This window comes from Amblyomma mixtum, chromosome 3, assembly GCF_055824585.1.
Source record: "Amblyomma mixtum isolate Tamu chromosome 3, ASM5582458v1, whole genome shotgun sequence".
Taxonomy (NCBI): Eukaryota; Metazoa; Arthropoda; class Arachnida; order Ixodida; family Ixodidae; genus Amblyomma; species Amblyomma mixtum.
Window position 1 is genome coordinate 416,279,724 of NC_143014.1, and position 22,745 is coordinate 416,302,468.

Genomic DNA, 22,745 nt, shown 5'->3' on the forward strand with positions numbered 1-22,745 from the left:
GAAAAAATTTGGCGCTCTCAAAGATAAAATTCTTCATGGACTCAGACTGTCGGCTGCAGAAAACAAGAGACTAATCTCGCCAAGCAGCAAGGCAGCCGGCAAAACGTGGAAGCAGTTTTCTCTAGGGCTGGAGAATGACCTCGAATAATATCTAGACAGCCGTAAAGTGCGCACGATGGAGGAATTTAAGATTTATGGCGGCTAACCGACTGAAGGAATGCTTTGGCGCCGATGCGAGGTTATACGTAGCACTGATTAGAAAAGAGGATTCCTTTAACCTAATGACCTTGTCGAGCTCGCAGAGAATTTCGAAGAAAGTCTGAAGTGTAGATCATCAGTAGAATGAGCCCCGGCCGCAACGGGAAAACATTCTGCCGAGAAGCGGTCCGCTACGTGGTCTCAATCGGGAGGCAGCACAGCTGAGGGGCGTCCTGTGCGACAGTGCTACAAGTGCCACGAGAGGGGCCACTTTGGGAGGGAATGCACGAGAAGAAGAATGGACGCAGCTAAGATTTTTCCTGAAAGACTCTAAATTCTCCTGAAACAAATAAGTCACTGCTAGGTGCAACACTCTATCAGAAAAAAGGCGCAAGTTATCCCCTTAAAGGGAATAAAGTGTCCGGAAACATTGGAGAGCATTTAACCCGCATTTAATTTCGATACAGTATCGCAAGTTCAATAAATAGCTCATTATGACCTCTCTTACAGCCCGCTATGGCATTATTAAAGTCGGCTGTCGTTTCAGGCTAAAGAAACAAAACCATTCGGGAAGAGCCAGCCGCTCTTTCTGTACCTTACCTCAGTTCTTGCCTTTCTTAGCTTAAATCCGAAGCTATGGCTGCGAAGAGCGCTGCATACGTTGGCTACTCAATGCAAGCAAATATGACGACGAATGCTTGCATAAGTGTTCATTTCCTGTCTCAGATACCCATTCCTGGATTGCAGTTCAGTGTGCTGGCTTATAGTGCCGGTGCATATAACTCATGCGCATTCGTGGTCCCTCAGGTGACTGCCGCCGACGAATGCAATCCACAAATAAGCTACTGGTACAGTAACCGTTGTCCTGGTTGAAACCAACAATCACTTTCTCCTTCGTGAAAGCTGTTAAGATACGGCGGTGACCGACGTTCTTCCTCACGCACTCAGTATGGAGCTCCTTACCAGAGCTGGTACAGTGCTGGTCTCGTATAGCATGCGTGGCCCACGAACCAGTCGGCGTCCCGGTAGAGCTAAACTGATGCTGGCAACAAAATACGGATGAGAGCCAGGTCTTGTAGGCTGCTGGTTTCGTATAGCATGCATGAACCAGGGACGGATCAGCGTCCCCGTGAGGAGTCAGAGCCCAAGCGGCTTAGTTGGCCAGCTAGGGAAGACTGCACATGAAATCTCTAAAAAGAATAAACTTCTAAACCTGGCGTGGTAAAAGTAATCGCGCACTTATTTACCGACCGCAGGGCTTCGGACGCGACTGCAGATTAAGTAATGTGGGCATCCTTATGTCCGGCAAGAATGGCCACCACCCTGTCTTCTTCGAGATTTTTCAGCGCCTGCCAGCTGCCTAGACGCTATACCATTTAAGCGCGGTTCAGGTGTGGCGTTTTTGCTCCCTTTATTTTTGTTGGCAGATGTGGCCACGGAAGCATCGTGAAAGATCCGCTGCTTCAACGCCAGCGAGTGTTCGTGCGCTGCTATACGCGGCGGCCTCGCGAGCCACGCTTTGCACTACGAAGGCAGAGAGCAGTGTTGGCTCGACCGGCGCTCCTCTTTGCCGTCAGGTTCTTAAGTGCAATACAAGATGACTGAAGATGAGTCTCTGCTGCGAAGTCTGTTTCACTGTGTCGGTCTGGCTATTACACGCACGCGCGGTACGATAGTACTGTCTAAAGTACAGCCAATATCGTGGTTTGCTCTCCTTTATAGTCTTTGTTAAAACTGCGCGGTGCGCTCACGGTATTACACATATCTGGTCAGACACAGGCTGACGAACAATGCTTGGAGCAAGCAAGCATGCCATATGACACGAAGTATAGCCCTTTGTGTACAACTACTGCTCACGTCTAGCAATTCATTGTTCCCTGTCAGAAATTAGTAACGACGTAACGACTTCTTTAGATTCTTCCGTGCAGTCAGTTATGCTTGACCTTGAGCAAGAGTAGAGACAAGAATAGCCGGATTGAGAAGATCACGTATGAAAACACGACACATGTGCAGAAACGAATCGCTTTAAGTTGCTTAAATCAGTACAAAATCCCGTCCTGCTCTATCGTGCAATAATGCTTACACGCTGATGTCTCAGCGGATGCAGCTGAAGGCAATGCATTCCGGACTCGTGAAGTTGAGGCCGGGCAAGACACTGACGATGGCTCGCTGAGCAGCAGGAGAGTACAACTTGATCTGTCTCAGACGGGTGTCGAAGCCATCCATGTGGTTCTCCAAGACCGCAATCTGCACATGGAAGGCGCGGACAGGGTGGCCAGCCAAGTCTTGCATAGCAATGTGCACCCATCCCGTTGGCTCATTCAGGTGAACAGTTTTGACCACCCGCAGGTCGTGGAAAGTGCTTCCCACTTTCACGGCAATCCTGGAAACATAGGACAGACCAAATGTTGACACTGTATAGCATGCGGGCAATTTCATTCAGCGGGCAACAGCAATCAGCAAATGTGGGGCGCAAACTGAAATTGACCGGCGTTAGCTGATTAGGACCGCCTCTTTAGCCTAGAAGATGCGTTCGTGGTACGAATGTGGAGCATTCCGCGCAGTTGCGGATGAATGTCGAGAGGAGAGGGTTAGGAAAGGAGTGGCCTGACTGTGGAGATCACGCCGCGGCCACCTGATCCACACTGCACTCTTGGGCATAACAGCGGCGCAGGAGTGCGACAGGGTGAACACAAGAATGACACAGTTAAGAAATGTGTGTGAAATTGCAGGTATTTTTACGGAAATTTTCTGTTGTCATATAGAGAATATCCCTTTTACGCCTTTAACAGAAACGCGTTCACGGAAAAAGAAAGTACTTTTCTGTTTTTGGAGCCGCAACACCCCCTATCTCACCGAACTTTGGTCACGTGAGCACCACCATTGCACAAAAAAGTGATCAGAAAAACCATTGCCACCTTTCTTCAGTCCCGTCACATATTTTGAGCGTCAAAAAGTTTCTTAGCGCAATATTAGCGCGCAGAATGAGAAGCAGTGCACATTCTGCAGTCCTATTTGCTGCGGTCCTGCATTCATCCATTGGCGGCATTGACGTGATGAGCGGAAAGCTAGAATAATACCGGCGTGCTGCGTCCGGGACATTCACCGTTCAGAGCGTTCGCACACAAGGTAAGTGGCGCACATTTTGAAGCGAAAAGCTTCACTACGCTAGTCAACACAGCGCTTCGCGTGAGCCGGCGTATGTCGGAGCATGAGTGACGTCACTCACGGCGCAGGCTACTGCGCATGTGCGCCGCCACTTCTCCTCCTCGCCATCGTTTGACCTTTCGCCGCAGCCGTGCGCAGTGCGCATTTGGAAGGAGGGGTACATAAGGTGCGCTTGCCCATCAGAAGAGGCGCACGCTGCCGTGCGCTATGCGTCATCGTTTGACGTTCGCCGCAAGCGCGTGTTTATCGCGGAGGCCGGCTATATAACCGCTTGCAGAGAATAGGCGTGCGCATTCAATGTGCCCAACAATGATGAATAAAGAAGTTTAATAATCCTGCATAACTTATGGTATATATCATTGATAAGCAATTTTCATAACTACACAAGGCAGACGTATAGCATAACCATAAGCTAACCAAAGAATAACCATAAGTTAAGCCGTAAGCATAACCATAGGATAAATCATAAGCATAACCGTAAGTTAATCCATAAGCATATCCATAAGTTAAACCGTAAGCATATCCATAGGCGAAATCACAAAGCATAACCATAAGCTAAACCGTAAGCATATCCATAGGCTAAATCATAAAGCATAACCATAAGCTAACCGCGCCGTGGTGGCTCAGTGGTTACGGCGCTCGGCTGCTGATCCGAAAGACGCGGGTTCAACGCCGGCCGCAGCGGCTGAATTTCGATGGAGGCGAAATTTTAGAGGCCCGTGTTCTGTGCGATGTCAGTGCACGTTAAAGAACCCGAGGTGGTCGAAATTTCCGGAGCCCTGCACTACGGCGTCTCTCATAGCCTGAGTTGCTTTCGGACGCTAAACTCCAATAACCAACCATAACCATAAGCTAAACTATAAGCATTACCGCAGCTTTTCGCTTCGAGATATCCAGGCTTTACCTTAGCTAAGCCCCTGCCAATTTTTTACCGGAATCAATGATGCGCTTTTTATTGTCTTTTGGGAGTGTTGTTGCGGGCTTGTACCGCTGTTGAAAAGGGCAGTGAGATAAATCGCCGGGGCACTTGGAAAATCTTAAGTGGACGGGCAGCTTTAGTTACCACTACAGATCTCAAGACTAGCAGTCTCCATAACTTGTTTTGAGTGTCCTAATTCACTTGCAAAGAATCAAGAGCACGCCTGCGTATGAGTGGAGAGCGAATGCTATTATTTCGAAATAGCGTGCCCACCACAGCCGCTTTACCCCCGATGCCTCACTGCTGCTTCACTATGTCTCACAAAAGGTGCACAGCGCGCGGAAGAGAGAGGAACACAAGCGAGAAACAGGGAAGAGTGCTATAGTTTGCGGGAAAGTGAAGCGGGCACAAATTTTGCTTTGTCTGCAGATATGCACACCTAAAAACCGAGTAAGCGCGGGAAATTTTAGGCCAGGGAAGTACGCGATTGGTTAGCGGAGGAGCACGTCAAAGAGCGCGGGCTTTTCAAATTCGTTTCTCGTCAAGAAAGGATCACAAGTGTACGTTGTATCTTTTTATTTTTATCGTCGTTTATTCACGCAGGTGCAACTAGTGCAGTAATTGCGTTTATTTTGTAAGGTTTAACATTGTGATTTTAGTTTTCAGCCGAAAGTTTCTACACGAGTGTTCCAATTGCCGAACTTGCACTGCCACAGGGAAGTTTTCCAACGGCACTGATGTCATTCGAGTCGACATTCCAGATTTTTGAGCCCCTTCGACATGCGAGCTCACTCCGGATCCTCCAGTGGCAATCACCATCGTTTCGGCCAGCCTATGGAAGAGGTCAAGGCAGGAGTAACTTTATGAAAGATGGCCAAATTACACAGATTAAAATACAAACAAATTGAAAAAGGGGGGGGGGGTGGAATCCTAGGCTAGTAGGCGCAAGCCACCGCCCGATACGAAGGGTTACGCCACTACCATCCATCCATCCACCCCGCCCACAACCGTGCCGCGCGCGTCTGCTCGGGCTCTGTGGCTGTTGAATACGATATCTGCTGCATGTCTTTTTCTGGTGCTTCTTTAGCAAATAGTTCTTGTACTCGTTAAATGGGCGCCTCGAGATAACTGTACACCATTCAGCATACACTACGCGAGCGCGTACTTTCCGCAGCAATGCGCCCATCACGGCGACTGCGCACCTTACCCTGTTGAAAATTCCAGCAAAAGTCGCGTTGGAGAAAACGGTGGGCCGAATGGAAGTGTTGGTTTCCATGTTGGAGAAAACGGTGGGCTGATTGGAAGTGTTGGTTTCCACGCTGGGTGCTGTTGGAGCGAATGGGAGAGATGTTGGATGCACTAATGGCGACTTTGGGCCACCCTGGATTGAGTGGAAATTGTGGTGGCTGCACTGGCACTTTCAGTAAACAATATTGGGCTGAATGGAAACCACGCTGGACACTTCAGTGAACACGGTGGGACGGGATGGGCTTGGTGGTATCCATCGTGATTATCTCGGTGGGCCTGGCAGGCAACACTGGACTATGTGGAAACCACGGTGGGAGCCTATGGATGTGTACAGTCGCGAGCAAAAAATATTAGCACAGATCACTGGCGATCAGAATTCGTATATCTCACCACGCGGCGCTGCGGTAGGCAGAACTGCCTAACGGGCCGTTTCCATGTTTGCAGCCTAGGGGGGGGGGGGGGGGGGGGGCAGGAAGTAAGCTTTATCAAGCGTGCACCGCCCGAGCGTTGAAGTGCCGACCCTACGTGACTGTGCTTGCGGAATTTATTTTGGCTCGGTTATCATGAGCACAGATGGCTTCTTTTTATTACTGTTTTTTTATGTCCGCGATGGTTTGTCAAAAGGAACTCGCGGGAACAATATATGATAGCGCTGCTTTTAGTCCGCAGTTTTGCTGTCCGTGGCAGTCCGCTAATTTGCTGTCCGTGGCAGTCCGCAGTAATTTTACTGTCCGTGGCAGACCCCCTTAATACTGTAGAATGGGAACGGCCCGGCACTCCCGTTATCAGCCTCTCCGCCACCCGCAGTGCCAGGCGTTGTCATTCCGGCGCTCTGGTGTTCCGTCATGTGTGCTAATCTTTTTTACCCACGACTGTACCTACTTGTTTGGCATGGCACAAACCATGGCTGTATTTGAATGGCCGATGCTGGGCAGCAGATACTGCATGCATGTGCCTATATGGTTGACAAAATGAAACTCATCAATGCACTAACAATCTCAGTGGGTCAAATCCATCAAACGTACAGTCTTTGTCAAAAGTAACCAGGCTGCATGGTTTGCTTCTAGCTCGTACAGCGGATCCCTCACAGCTTGCCTAAAGCTGGAATGGTAGCTAAAGGTAAGGACTGAGGGTCTTATTACCTTCCAACACGTTTTGATCCTTAGGAATAACACAAGGGCTCCACTATACAAGCTAGAAGCAAACCATGCAGCCTGGTTACTTTTGACAAAGACTGTACACTTGGCACTTTATGCTGTTAGAATAAAAACTGCAAGACAAATTTCTCTTTTTTACACGTGCATTTGTTGACTTGACAGTTTCAGAAAATTTTTTTAAAAAGTAACGACTTATATACTTGGGCTTAGATTATCATTAGCAAAATATTTGAGAAAAAGTTTAACTTCATTGTTCACAAAATAATAAATTGCAGGTTTGCAGAGCCCTGCATGCCTGAATCCGAACACTCAATTTCATTCAGAAAATTTTATTGAGCGTGCATTTCAAGACATATACTAATTCAATTAACAAATTGTTAACCACATAGCTGGCCACACAGCTTCTTTGTAGAAGGGTTACGAATACAAATATATACACAGAATATTTCGACAAGGCTGCACTCTTATACATGCACCTCGGTACACAATTACCAGTACAACACTGTTTTTCAAAATAGAAATGCAGATATATATAAACACAATATGAGGATATAAATTACACAGCATATTTCATACTAAGAATTGATTTGGTTTTCACGTTGGATGAGAGAACTCCACTATAAAAAATGCACACCTTCACTGTAGTCTCAAGAAAGCATATACCGTGGAGGTTGTTCTCTCGACGCGCGTTTCAACGCTGCCGCCTCTCACGTCGTGCTGCCGATCAAACAGCGTCACCATGTTTTTACGACAACCTACTCTCTACGACTGCTACGTTGGGTATTTTGTTAGCCTTGCTGATCTCCCATCAATATAAAAAAAAACTTCCCCATACAAACAGAAATCGGCATGTAATTTCGTGAATGAGCAAAGCAGCAAGCCATACTGCCGTGAGAACTCAGGCATTTTTCAACCGCAGCGCAAGCAACAGGTCGTTAATTCGCGCGTTTCTACCAGTGGTAATTGCTCGCAATCGCTGCAATTTCTGTGGATGCCGATACGGCTGAATACCCAATAAAAATACCAAAAATAAAATAAAAAGTAGGATACAAGCTTTTTCACAACGAAACCGAAACAAAAACTGGTTGTCACCGCCAGGTGGCTGCCGGTAGCTGTTTTTCTGTATAACCCTCATGGCGGTTCGGGTGCTGCGTCGCGTGCATCGCGCTTCGGCGCTTGCTACAATTCGCTACTTGGATTGTGAGCCGTCGTGAACTGTGTTGTGGTTTGCGTGTGTTTCTTCTTGCTCAAGGGTGCACAATCGCGCAGTGCTGTCGACGTAGCCTATTCGAGGCAAAGTGTCATTTTTCTGGTCTCTCTAACTTTTCAGTCTGTGCGCTTCTTTGTGTAGTCCAGGATGGGTGTCCAGGCACAAAGACGCGCGGGCAGTGTCGCGGTGGAAATGTTCCAAATAAGGCCCGGAATATTTTCTTCTGTGTGACTACGTGGTAGAGAGTGCCGGCTACGTAGCACTCGTGCTGAAATCTCACTGGTTGGTGTAGTGCCCGTGACACGAAGGCAAACAGCGTTCTGCACGACTACGCAATCATCTGAAAAGGTAAGCAGTACTCGTGCATTATCCGAAGCATATAATGCTGGAACGGTGACCTGTCGTACTGCTGCAGTATTCGTGTTCAATGCTATAAAAAGCGTTTAAGGCGCTTTTGTTGTCGCCGCGGTGAGTTGCTCTGCCAAGAATTGTCGCTGTCGGTACTTGTTTTGGCGAAGGGGATGCGACCGTGCGTGCGCTAGCTTTGCATGATTTTGGTATGCGCATGTTTGCGCGTTTTGTTTCTTGTTGAGCACAGATTTGTCCTCGTATATGCCTCGTTCTACGCGTTTCTGCCCATGCTTGTTCACACCACCGCGCACGTTTCAAGGACCGGCACTTTGGCTGTGCGTAAAATGTATGATTGTCTTTCAAGATAGCGTTAGCACTTTGAGGGGGATTGAAACACTTTTTATTCGCCGCGGTTTTTGCTTGGCCCTAGACTGTTGAACCTTAGGTCGTGGGGTCGATCCTGATGGCAGTAGCCGCATTTCGATTTAGGTGAAATGAAAAAAAGAATGCCCCTGTGCTGTGCGATGTCAGCTCACGTTAAGAAATTCTAGGTGGTCTAAATTAATCCGGAACCCTCCAATACGATCAGTGCCCATTTTCCGCATCTGAATTCAAACCCCACTATAAAGAAAGCACTGTCTCAGGTTGCAGTTACCAACGAAAGTTAATTTCCGGCCGTCAGGATCTAATTTTTAAATGAGTATGTGAAGATTTTTTTTTTTATGATACCGATAGTGTTTCTGGCTACCCAGAGTATAGGATCTTGCATTTCGATCACTCTGCTGTTTGAAAATTGGTTTCTGAGGAAAACAAGTGACGCAATAATTGTCTCAGTTATTACGATGTTTATCTACGCTTTCGAACGCAGATTTGTTTTGCTCATAGCAAGATTCCTTTACTAGTGCTAGGGGAACTGATGCATTTTAAACAGGGTAGTTTTCCTTTGTATTGAGGCGTATACTTGGGCAAGTATATTTTTCCTGATCTTTTTACATTCATGTGATATTCACTGTTGGACCGAGTTCGCATGCTTGTTTTTGTACTCCTGTCATAGTGATAATGGGAAATTGGTATCCGCAGGTGGCACATCTGTCTTCCAGTCCGAGTCAATGGCATGGATTTTGTGGCCACCAGATGAAGGCAAAAGCTGTGTTGTAAGTTGTTACTGCATTGTGCTTTGTTCTTGTGGTTGCCATGAAATGTTCTCTTACTTTCATTGCTCTTTTCCTTAATGCTACTGCTTGGAGCAGTTTGGATAGCTCTGGCCTGATATGTTTACATGTTTATATGAGTAATATTAGTTGGCTGTCAGAATGGGCCGGTTGCAGGCCATTTGAAGTTTTACATTCAATATTGCTCGTCTTTTAACCGTTGCATTCTATGCATGAAGTGCGAAATGTCTGCATGTTTTTGGCTGCATTATGTGATACTATTTGACTACGAATATTAACATTATGATGCATGTGTGTTAACTTAAATATGTGTTTTTATGCCACTCATCGCAGGTCACAGATGTAAAAGAAAAAGTGCACACATGAGAACTGGTTTCATTACTGCTGCCTTGTTTTTGCTAAGCATGGAGAGCTGAGCTAATTGGTTCTGGGTAGAATTATGAGACATCATTCCAGTGTACAAAAACACATGAACGAAGAGAGTAGACTCCATAGACCCCATACTTCAACTGAGGTTGATTCCACAACATGAGCTTTTTACATGCAAAGTGGTACTAGTGACCCCTGTGGCTGAAAAGTGTTTCCTCGACCAGGTAACAATTATTCAATGTTGCAAAAACAAAAACATAGGCGTAATGTTAGCTTGTCACTCAAGTTGAATGCATTGGCGTGACTAAACATTGCCTACCTGGCTGACCCAACACACATTTGCGTTGAGATAATCTATTTCTTTTTCTGCCTGCCTGCTCCAGTCGCCTTACTTCGGCATTGACGCTGTCACGACTCTGTGACAGCATCAATGCGCAAGTAAGGAGACTGGAGCAGGCAGTTTTCACAGGAGAAATTGTAGCCTTAGTGGTAGAAAGCCAGGTTCGAGAGATGAAGTGTGCTGGGCAGCGCAAGCCGGAAGACAACGCACATTCGCAACAGTGACCTGTCATTGTGCCCTATTGCCATCAGGTGTCACACCGCCTCAAGAAGGCCAGTGACAAACACGATGTACATGTCGTATTTTCAGCTTGGGAAAGCTGGGATGCATGTGCCACCTGATAAATGACGTTACGAAAAAGCCTGCCTACAAAACTAAGCACACCAAACCCCTCGTTAAACATGAGGTTGACATGGTGTACAGCATCCTCCTTGCCTGTGGCAAACATTACATTAGACAGACGAGGCTTGCATCAATGAACGCTTGCTTGAACATTGCAGGACAGCTGATTCATTAAGTGGCAGAGGTCATTTAGCTGAGCACATTCGCCTTTGCTCGCACAAGCGAGCATGCAAGGCGTTTTTGAAAGAAACACATGCCTTGTGCAAGTTTAGCACTTGAAAGGGCTGGGAAATTTTTTAAGCCTTTTGTATCTCTGTTGAAAAAGAGAATTACGTCAGCAGCCCTTCTGCAGCGCTCCAGAAAAAGAAATAGATTATCTGGAGGCAAATATGTTTGTTGGGTCAGCCAGGTAGGTGATGCATAGGCGTGCCGATGTGTTTAATGTGAGTGGCAAGATACCTTTACCCCTATGTTTTTTTGTGTTTTGGTTTTTGCCGTCCTGAATAATTGGTATCTGGTGGCGGAAATACTTTTCAGCCCCAGGGATCACTAGTACCCCTTTGCACATAAAAAGCCTGTGTTGTGGAATAAACCTCAGTTGAAATATGGTGTCCATGGAGTCTACTCTCTTCATCCGTGTGATTTTGTGTGCCGGAATGATGTCTTATAATTCTCCCTTGTTTTCAGTGAATAAGGAGGGCTTCTGGTGTCTCTTTTTTTGTATGTGATGGTTATAACAAAGTGGCTACCCATAAACTGTCACTTTGGGCTTAATTGAAGGATCCTTGGGAATTTGTTTGACAGCATATTCCATGGGCACTTTCTTGAGAAAAATCAGTTATTTGTTACCCATTTCACTGCATTAACCATTGCTTCTCATCATGTCTCGAAAGTCATTGATAAGCACAAGCTTTCGAGTACCTGAGGGCTGTGTGAGAAGCCTTCTGACATACTTTAAACTACTGAGGATATCTGAAGACAGATTTTACCAATAATTGTTAGCCAATCCAAACCTCTTGGTTCTATCCCTGACAACCTGAAGCTGACCTGTCAATAATTAAGGCTGGAAACCGTTCTGATCCCCAAACTGTTCTCCTATTTTATTGATGTGCATTTTGCATGAACTGTTAGAGCACGAAATGAGTCCGCATATTACTTGCCACCATAATTCAAACTAATATTTCTATACCAGTCATCACGGCTCCCATTCTCTTTACTAATGTGCAATCCAACTTTTTGAATTCACAACAGATTTTCACCCAAATTTAGATTCTTTATTTTAGGCAAGTGTCATCGACTTGAATTTCTCCAAAGCTTTTCATGTTTGTCATTATAACCTTTTAGCTACACTCTCATGCTTGAGCCTTCATTCTTTGATATTAGTGTAGATTCATTGCTTCCTGTTCTACGGCTGGCCTTAAAAAACTATTGTACTTCTTCTCTTATGAAGCCCAGCATATCAATATGCAAAATCATAAGGCGTCCCTCATCCTGAGTCATTTTGGGATGTTAAACCCCCATAAACCAAACCAAGCACATTACTAAAGTACATTAATATTAGCCATTCAATAACAGTCTTTGTCTTTATGTCCCAACCTTGTCTTTATGACTGCATTATTCTGAAGGATGCCCCAACTATCTCAGCTACTCTGACTGTATTGACTTTTGCAAGACGGATGAATGGGCTTGTTTGTAATTCATCATGTCAAAACAGCGCAAAGAAGAGAAAGATGAGGAAGGAATGCGACGGTGCGAGTGCTGACTTTCAAGAAGGTTTATTGGAAAGCACATCAAAATATATACACTGTGGCCTAAAAAAAAGAATGAAGAAAGGGCGCCTTGTAACATTCACTTTGGATCTGTCAAAAACAAAACGAAAGTTGAATATGAAGCATTTAAGAGCATGAACTCTTTCTTAGGGAGCGATAAAGAAGGTGTGTTAACACATTGATTGCGTTTTTTCTACAATTTCAGTGGCCTCGATCATCTCATGCACAAACTTTTCTGTGTCTGTCTAGCACAATGCAGCACAAGAAATTACGCCTCACAGCATAAAGGATGTGGCAAACGATCGCAGTCGCGACAATGAAACATCAGATTCCCCCTGCTAGCTTTGTTCACATCGTAACGGTGGTCTTTTGACCTCTCATTGGCACCTCTGCTAGTTTCTTGCTGAAGTTGATACATTAGCCAGATGGTTCAACTTTAGATTATTACATAGTTTCTTGGCTCTGGACATTGCTATTAACAAATCAGCTGTTGTGTGACACTTGAACTCAGAATTAACTGCCTCCGTTGCCTTGGACAGAAAGACGCCTTTAGACATGGCCACAAAACCACCTTCTTTATCAGCAGTTGAATGCGATAGGGCCCACCGTCTTAAACCCGTTACAGTTCAGCCTGCGATCAAGTTCCTGGCATGGTTCAAACCACGACGCCCCATCAACCAACGCCCCCTGAAACACACCTGTCACGCTCAGGTCCAGGCACAGGAAGGCAAGACGTCAAAGTATGGCAAACAGCCCCAGAATAGTCCTCTTCGAAGGAACAATGGCAAATTTTGGCCCGTATATGCTTCAAGCAGCAGACGAGGCAGCAACTCAGTGTCGACATTGTGCACCTTGTTTTCAGACACTCGTGCCTTGGCTTCTCTGCTCCGGGCTAGTGAGCGCAAAGTGGCTGCAAAGTGGCATTCCAGATGGCTTTCACCTGGTCAATGGTGCGTGACACCGTCAACCAGCCACTCCCTGGCTTGTTGTCAGGCACAAGAGTTTGACAACAAGGTGCACACCTTCAGCTTGGAGTCGCTGCCTCGTCTGGTCCTTGAAGTGCGTATGGACCAAAATTTTCCGTTCCTCCGAAGAGAACTATTGTGGAGATGCTTGCCGTGGTTTGACGAGTTGCCTTTTCCACGCACAGACCTGAGTGTGACAGGTGTGTTTCGGGATGTTTTGATGCAGTGTCACGGTTTGAACCCTCTTTAGGAACTTGCCCACAGGCCGAACTGTGTTGTATTTAAGAGGGTGGGCCCTCTTGCTTTCAACTGCTGATAAACGGTGGTTTTGTGGTCGTATCGAAAGGCGCCTTTCAGTCCAAGGCCACAGATGCAGTGTATTCTGAATTTGAGTGCCACTTACTATCTGATTTGTTAAAAGCAAAGTCCAGTGCCAAGAAACATTAACAATCTAGAGTTTAACCATCAGGCTAATGCCATCAACTTCAGTAAGAAAAATTGTCCAGCTATCTTCTTTACCGCAAAGACCCATAAAGGTGACTGCTCCTTGAGGGTTGTAGTTTAAGAGAATGGAACCTGTCAGAAACAAATCGCCTTCTCTTTGCGACATAAAATTAAGTTGCTGAGCATTGATGACTCCTCTCGTGTAAGATCTGCAGAGAAAGTAACGCAGTTTCTACACAATAACTCTCGCACCAGTTTCATGGGGTGCTATGTTGACATCAAGGATTTATATTACGTCATCCCTCAATCAGGATCAATAATGTGTTGAAGAATTCATTAACCTAAATGGAGCAGTGGCATTCCAAACGTCTCAGGCGTTTTGGTGAATAATTTTGTCGCACTTTTAAGCTCATACCTTCAGTCCACCTTTATTACATTTCAGAATAGCTTGTTTTTGCAAAAAAAACTATTAGCGCCGCTCTTACGTGGCTTATTGCAGGATCTCCAATCCTGACGAAGCATTGTCTAAGGTGAGAGAGGAGTTCAGTCAAAGCCTCAGTCCACTTTGAATCACCACTGAAATTATAGAGGATAATATGTCATCACATTTATTGGATCTCAATCTTGGGTGGTTACACTTGTTGGGCTTACGAGCCAAGGGAAAACAAGCTACTTTTACCATTTTCTTCGGTTCAGTCTAAGCTGGTCAAAAGGTGTCACTAACCTTTGCTTCAAAAATTCCTTAACGAAATCCTGTTTGATTGCCATGACATCCAGTTTTGCCCAGCTCATATGCCGTTTGTCCTTTACTGGATATTCAGAACCTTTGTCAGTGTCTTTAGCCGATTGCTTTAAGCAGAAGTTGAAACATTCTTTTTGTGCCCCCGTCGAGACTGTAACTCCCAAAAGGAAGTTTGTACATACCTTTCCCTACATCCACAATTGGTCGCACCGGTTAAATAGGCAGTCGAGTTGGCGTCGATATTGTTTTTCTAACCCTATGAAGTTTCAGTACCTGTAGTCAACCGAGATTATCCATCAGAGTCTCTTCGTGCACTGCACAGAAGACATAGTGTGTTCGAACGCCTTGAAATGCGGCTATGTTTACATTGGGAAAACAGGCAAGTGTGTCACTGAGAGGTTTAAAAGACCACCACGACGATGTGAACAAAGCTTGCGGGAGAACTTTGATGATTCACTGTCGCAATTGCAATTGTTTGCCAGATCCTAAACGCTGTGAACCGGAATTCATGTTCTGCATTTTGCCTGACAGACACAAAAAAGTTTGTGCGTGAGATAATCGAGGCCACTGAAATTTAAAAAAAAAACCGCAATCACTGTGTTAGCACACCTTCTTTATCGCTTCCTAAGGAAGAGTTCATGCTCTTAAATGCTTCTTTGTCAGTTTTTGTTTTGTTTTACACTCATGCAATGTGGTTGACACAAGGTGCCCTTTGTTCGTTGTTTTTTTAGGCCACAGTGTATATATTTTGACGTGGTTTCCAATACACATTGGCGATAGTCAGCACTCATGCCATTATATTTATTCCTTCGTTGTCCTTGTCTTGTCTGCATTGTTTTGTCACAACGTATTGACCTCCTTTCCCACCTCTAGGGTTAATGGTATGGAGAAACCTTAACCAGATGCAGCCCCACATACTTGGAGCATGTCACGATACATGCTGCTGGCACCACAAGGGCACTCGGGTTTATCAGGAGATGTCATGATCTGTGTGCTCTTGCCATGCTGCGCAGTTTATGCATAAAAATTTTATTGATTCCAAACTGAAGTATTCCCTAGCTCTTTCAATTTTGCACCAAACTGTTTGATGCTACGCCACCAACTCCCTTTAATCCAACAGCGACACTTGGTACAGCATATGTGTAATCAGTCATCTCATTTGGCCACCAGACATCACTGCATAAAAGGGGAAACGCTCGTTTAGGTGTGTTCCATATACTCTACAATACTTTTCCACAACTTAATGTTAAATGTTGCTGCCCCGCTTCAGACCAGGATGCCATCACAACTAAATCAAGAAATTTTTCCTGTTCCCATTGAAGAATAAATCAAATCAAAGTTTATTTCCCATCTAGCACTACAGATGGAGGAATCGTAGAAAAAAGCTGCCCTTGGGCAGCTTGACGAGTCTACAATCCTTATTATTGACAGGGAGGCAACACAAGAGTTTATACAATTTTAAAAAACAAGCACATCAAGGAAGCACCGGAGAATACACGAAACAGCAATATGTATACAAAATGAAACTTAAACAATGTTATGCAAAAACAAATTATGTAGTTCATGACGTGAAAAAGAAAACAAATCGAGGTTAATGTGGATATACCTATTTAGAGGAGATGGAAGTGTGTACTGAAGGCATTCCCTACCAAGATTTAGTCGAGGTGTTGGCACTGTCCATTCTTCGCCACGTCTTGTTGGATAGACTGATTCTTTTTTCCTTAGTTCTGCAAAATTTTTAAGATTTGTTACATTCTTCTTGATTTCTGTTTTAAAAGTAACACTGAGGCGATATTTATAAAGATTATGTGCTTTAATAACTCTGGAATGACAAAAGAAAGCTGCACTGGGATGTCGGAAGGGTAAATTATATGCATTTCGGAGATATCTTTTTTGCATTAAATGAATACGTTCAAGGTTAGTGAATGTTGTAATGCCCCACACCAACTGGCAATAGTTTAAATGCGAGTTGAATATTGAATTGTATACCAGCATCTTAGTTTTTGTGGGAAGTATGTATTTTAGACGGCCTATAACACCAGTGATTTGAGCTATTTTTTTCAAGATATAATTGACATGATAATCCCATAACATACTGGCAGAAAATATGACCCCAAGGCATTTAAACTGCTCAACAATTTCTACAGCCCGCGAGTTTAATATAATATTCTCGTGCAGTGGGATAACTTTATTTTTCGGCCTAAATATGACAGCTTTGGTCTTACTCATTTATTTGCATCAGGTTAACTGCAGACCAGACCTCAAGAGGCATTGTGGCATTACATTGTTTGATAAGTTCATGAACATTTTCACCCGAAAAAAATACGCTCGTATCGTCTGCATAGATGGAAAACTTTGTATTATCGCTAATGTTGAAAATATCGTTTCGGTAAATATTGAAGAGTAGAGGCCCTAGCGTACTGCCTTGGGGGACACCGTAGAAGAGCGGCTTCGGTTCAGACTGTATACCATTTATGTACACCACTTGCTGTCTAAACGCCAAATAAGAACTTAACAATGAGAGCGCTTTTCCTCGGATACCATAGTAGTGTAATTTATTTAGTAAGATTTTATGATTTACCAGGTCAAAAGCCTTTGAGAAGTCCACAAATACACCAATGACAATAGATTTGTTTTCAAGTTGCTTTATTATATATTCCTTTTGTTGGAGTAATGCAAGTTCAGTGGATTTGCTTTTGCAGAAGCCAAACTGAAATGGTGTTAGCAAGTTAAATTTATGGATGAAATTTGACATTCTTAGATGCAGCATTTTCCCTAATGCTTTCGAAAACACTGGCAAAATAGAGATTGGTCTGTAGTTGGCGAGGGCGTTGCGATCTCCTTTTTTGTAAACAACAACAACTTTTGCTAATTGCATTTTTTCCGTAAAAACTGCAGTTTCTAAAGAGATGTTAAAGATGTGAGCAAGTATGGGAGCAATTATGTCAACTACATGCTTGACTGGCCGTATTTGGATATCATCAATGTCACAGCTACTGCTATTGTTAAGATTTGTTATCACCGACACTACTTCGTCTACCGTGACTGGGTGCAGAAAAATTGTTTCATCATTCTGAATTCGAACATATTTGCAAGCGTCAGATCCGGCAGCACGTGTTATAGCACGGGTAGCCAAGCTCGTTAAAAAAGTATTGAATACATTAGCCAGTTCGACGCCAGAAACTTCCTTTCCATCAATATTTAATTTTGTTAATGCAGTGCGTGAACTGTCCCGCTGCAGAAGTGTATTTAATCTCGACCATAGTACACCATTTCGAGCATTCTTAACATCTAGAAGTGACACGTGATAGCCTGTTCGTGCAGACCGCAGTTTTTTAGTCAATTTGTTCCTATATTTCTTAAATACCGCAAGGTCCTCAACCTTCCGGCTGCTCAAAAATTTTCTGTACAGCTTGTCTTTCATTTGTATTTCTCCGCGAAGCTCTGGCGTTACCCATGGCTTGCGGATTCTGCGACTTTTCACGCGTGTTACAAGAGGAAAGCAGTCGTGATATATCTGTTTAAAGCAATCGACAAATGTATTATAGGCAACATTTGCATCATGAAGTTCAGCTATCTTACTCCAATATACTTTCATGAGCGCATCCCTAAAGGATTTCAATGATGATTCTGTAATAGCTTGGTATGTGATTGATGTGGACTTACTTCCTATTGTACTAGCGTTCTCAATGCAAGCAAACACAGGAAGATGGTCACTAACACAACAAGATAAAACACCAGAAAAAGCATTCAGCTGCATAGAGTTAGTAATAATTAAATCGAGAACAGAATGGCCTTCGCTTGTGACTCTACCTCACCACATTTTCATTGCATGTGGTCCCTCAAAATTATGGAAATAAGTGATATCGCTTGGAGCATTGACACTGGTTTGTTTTACCTTTTCTTTGCTGCTGTTTTTATTTTTTGCAACTGATGTATCAATGGATTGTATGCCTCTTTTCGTAGTGTATCGTCTGCGACATCTCAGCTGTGCTACTGCAGTCACCCTTCTGACGTTACCTTTATATTGTCCCTCTTATTAATACCCCACTAAAAGCCTTCAGAGGACAAAAAACGATGGCTTTTTTATTTTGCTCATTATGGCACACGTCAGGCTTATGTTTAGGGATATAGGAGAGGCCTTTGTCTTGCAGTGGTGCTAGTTATGCTGCTGATGATGGTACTTAATGACGAGCATATGATATATTGAATAAGAACCTCAAATTATTTTTCTTTTTGAGTGCGAATAGCTTCAGTAGTTCTTGATTTAGGCTCACTTTATTCCTGTGGCCACAATACGGAGTTTACTTTTTTAGCACTCTAATACTGGCAAGAATTAAAACTTGTGGATCCTAATTCTTTCATTTCAATCTTTTCTGCAGAGTGCATCGCCCAGTTTTCCCAAGCCCTCATGCACCGGTGGTACATCAACAAGGCTGTTTCATGGGGCCCAGCTGCATTGACAAGTGGCTAAAGAAGAGCAAGAGGAGCATGAACACAAAATAAAACTGGCTGTAGGAGCTTCATCTATTTTGAAATTTGCTGTCTCATTGCGACAGACATAACATTGCTGCATGGCCCCTGCCCCAACATCTCCCAGTCATTCCAACATGCCCAGTCATTCCAACATGCCCAGTCATTCCAACATGCCCAGTCATTCCAACCTGCCCAGTCATTCCAACATGCCCAGTCATTCCAACATGCCCAGATATTCCAACGTGCCCAGTCATTCCAACGTGCCCAGTCATTCCAACATGCCCAGTCATTCCAACGCATTTTCCATTACCATAATCCACCAAGGTTTCCAGTGTTGGTTTCCAATATTTACATCATTGCCTTTTTTTCCAATAGGGTAGTACCTCGCACTGTGCTACTTAAAACATCCATTTACAAACATTTTGCTCGCTGGCTTAGATAAAACGCAAGCTGCGCTCTACTTATGTTAAATAATCCCCTGTGACCTAGTAGTGTTACATTTGAGGGGGTTGGCAGGTGCAAGGTTATTCACTACCGGTCAGCCGGATTAACTGCAGTGCTAAGACAGTCCCTTGACACCACTCGATGGAGGGCCTCTTTTTTGCTCTTATTTTAATTTATGCTCTGCTACATGCTTATTTCTAACTGGTTTAAAGTTGCAGCTTTCACATGGTGCTACTTTAGTAGACAATTCTTATATGCATTTAACTCCCTCTTATGCCAGGAATCTGCCAGTGATGACGACATCGGGGACATGCCATGTTCTCCTTTCATCATTGCAAAAGGAGCCGCCGCGGTGGCTCAGTCGTTATGGCGCTCGGCTGCTGACCCGAAAGACGCGGGCTCGATCCCGGCCACGGCGGTGGAGAACACTCAGTGGTCAGTGAGAATGAACACTCTGTCGGGCGTAGCTTTAGACACCTCAGCGAAAGAAAAGTGGAAATTAGAAAAGCGGAGAGTTTAGCTAGGCTTGGGTTGGATACATTGCGCTGTGGGAAGGACGAAAGAAGAAAAAGATGGAAAACTTTCTTTTTACACTATATGATATATGCACATACTTCCAGAGATGCAGGGAAGAGGGAACTGCGCTAGGTATGCGTCGAATATCTCATAAACAACGGCCGAGGGCAACTCTCTGAATGACATGCAACTTTTCATTTCCAGCAGTTTGTAGCTTTCGTGTCTATGTCCTTGCATGGAGTGAAGGACCCCATATTTAACTAAGTGCCCCGCCGCGGTGGCTCAGTGGTTACTGCACTCGGCTGCTGACCCGAAAGACGCGGGTTCGACCCTGGCCGCAGCGGCTGAATTTCGTGAAGGCGAAATTCTAGAGGCCCGTATGCTGTGCGATGTCAGTGCACGTTAAAGAACCCCAGGTGGTCGAAATTTCCGGAGCCTTTCACTACGGCGTCTCTCATTGCCTCAGTCGCTTTGGGACGTTAAACCCGAATAAACCAAACCAAACCATATTTAACTAAGTAATGAGTGATGACAGTTACCAAACAACGCTTTGCCGGTAGCTTCCCAGTCTGTGTGCAGAGGTGTATACGGTAGCAGAACAATCCTTGAAAACACAGTGATTCAGCAGTACCACTTTAAGACGTGGTCCAGCATCCGTACTTTGTTAATTTTCTCCTTTCAGTAAGTGTAACCCCTGCAACATTGCACCATTGCCAGCTAATTTTGGCAGTATCGCGTTGCCTCAGGGACGACCTTACCGCACATTGTGATAGCCTTGGCTAAGGTCCATACTTGCAAAGCCTCACTTCATTTCCTTTTGTTTAAATTACCTATTTTGCATTGCAATTTTTTTCGGTATTTTTCAGAGGGAAGCCCCATTGTAAAACAAAATTATGCTTGAGAGTACATTACCGCAAGCTGTGCCCTTAGATGGCTGTAGCCTGAAGGGACACTGCAAACCAATAGCGGCAACCGGAAGTCGCCCCTACAGTGCCACCGAAGGTCACGGACCACCAATTTTACAAGCAAATAGTACAGCCTAAAATATAGAAAAGCAAAGAGGCTTGCCACTGAAAGATGAGTTTAGTTACATGAACTGAAAATGCTGATACCTTCAGGTATTCTTCTAAAAGTGCATGCATGAGCAAAACATAGATATTATATGTCTGATTAAAATTTCTTTAAGAAACCAACCAGTGCTAGGGGCATAAGTAGAATGGGCATGAAAGCGACGCAAGTAGTACAGTTACTCAAAGAGAAGTGCAGCAACAAGATCCTAGTAATGAAGGGACCGATAAAGTGCTTATTTGGTGAAAAACAGTCGCATAGAGTGAGCTCCGGAGTTATCCAAGAGAGTCAGTTGTTGCTGTTGCAGTGCCCCAAAAGTACTTGCACTTGCGTTACGGAAAAAAAAACATTAGATGGCGCAGCATGATGCACTTTTCACCCAGGTATCTTTTCCACCGTAGCATACATCCCTTTTCCAGTGCTCATGGAATTGCTATCCAAGAAAAGAGGCATCAGAGGCACAAAAGCACTCACTTCAGTCATTTTATTTTCTGTGAAATGCTTGATAACATTCTTCACCATCACGTCAAAGATTTTATTCGAATTCGTTTTGCTGCAATAGTGATCTGCCACATCTGGCACACACGTAAATTCTCTTTCATGGCGCGGAAGCACCGCAGCAGCAATGGCCTTACGCTGGTCTCTGTTCTTTGTGCAGTTTCTCGGTGCCTTCTTGGGCCCCTGCCGGTATGGCCCTTCATCGGCTCCGGCCTGCGGGAGCCTCGTCGCAGACTTGTCCTTGGATCTGTTTCCCAACAGTCCTGACGCGCTAGCCTTCAACTCCTCGTTACCAAGTTGCGTCCTCTGCTTGAATGAAGTGGTGGCGCTGGGAGACTTCGCTGCAAACAAGGCATCCGGAGGAACATCGACAACGACGAGTGCGGCGCTGACGTCGGCAACAAAACCGAGCATCTCGAGCACCGTTGTCAGTGGGCGTGGAAGCACCGCAGCAGCAATGGCCTCACGCTGGTGAGGCCATTGCTGTGCAGGTGTGCAGGTCAGTCAACTTCCTTATGAATGTTTTAAATTTGATGACCGGTGTTTAGTTTTACTTTCAGGCCCAGAAGCAGTGCTGCAACCCTTCAGTGTTCTTCTTTTCTTGACATGTGGTGATAAAGAGAGTAACCCTGGTCCAGGGAATGCGTCGCTCCCTGAAATTTCGAAAATCCTGGATGACATACGTCAATGGTACATTCGCATGGAAGCAGCCCAGGCTACGATGTGTGACGCCTTATCCGAGTTGAAGCGAGACCAACAGGCGGCAACACGCGATATTGCCGATATTAGACAGCGTCCCGAAGCTGTCGAAAACGTAGCGACTGGCTTTGAAAACTTGCAACGGGGTCTTCGCGATACACGTAAAGCACTTGAACTTGTGCAAAGGGAAAGAAATGCTTTGCGTGCTCGTTTAGATGATAGCGAGGACCGCTCACGGCGTGACAACCTTATCTTTTACGGATTTGATGATAGCTCTACCGAGACTAACGAGCAATGTGAAGAAAATGTTCTTAACTTTATCGCCGAAACAATGGAACTCTCTTTAACGACTGACTGCCTTGCTCGTGCGCACAGAATCGGTAGATTCGACGAGAACAAAACCAGGCCCGGGATAGTAAAACTCGCCGCGTATAAAACCAAGGTGCAAGTGCACTCAAAGCGATCTCTGCTGAAGGAAAATGAAGTATTTATGAGTGAAGATTTTTCTGCGGCGGCACATAAGGCGAGAAAGCGGCTAATTGACTATGCGAAAGAGTTTGGTTTAAAAATCAATTTAAGGCACAACAAACTAATTGCCAATGGCAAATGCTATGCATGTAATGCGGAAACCGACCTAGTGTTTGAAATTG

General features: G+C 44.7%; 1 protein-coding gene and 1 long non-coding RNA gene across 8 annotated transcripts in view; one reads left to right on the forward strand and one right to left on the reverse strand.

The window, feature by feature from the left end:
* Positions 1-2,206: 2,206 nt before the first annotated feature.
* LOC149357754 (anaphase-promoting complex subunit 10-like) overlaps positions 2,207-22,745 on the reverse strand; it is a 77,039-nt gene continuing 56,500 nt past the window's right edge. For 2 of the 7 annotated variants that reach the window (XM_089584898.1, XM_089584897.1), the window contains exons 5-6: positions 16,044-16,121; positions 2,207-2,581 (exon numbers count right to left, since the gene is read on the reverse strand). In XM_089584898.1, the coding sequence (XP_089441024.1) occupies positions 2,293-2,581; positions 16,044-16,121 (367 nt within the window). In that variant the 3' untranslated portion in view covers positions 2,207-2,292. Of the gene's footprint in view, positions 2,582-4,848; positions 5,118-5,492; positions 5,612-15,230; positions 15,571-16,043; positions 16,122-22,745 lie in introns of those variants that run through there. The other 5 variants (XM_089584902.1, XM_089584901.1, XM_089584904.1 and 2 more) reach the window with 5 other exon arrangements.
* Positions 6,704-18,924, forward strand: LOC149357755 (uncharacterized). Its single transcript, XR_016291887.1, has 3 exons — positions 6,704-8,248; positions 9,332-9,405; positions 18,777-18,924. It is a non-coding gene; the product is annotated as an uncharacterized LOC149357755 (long non-coding RNA).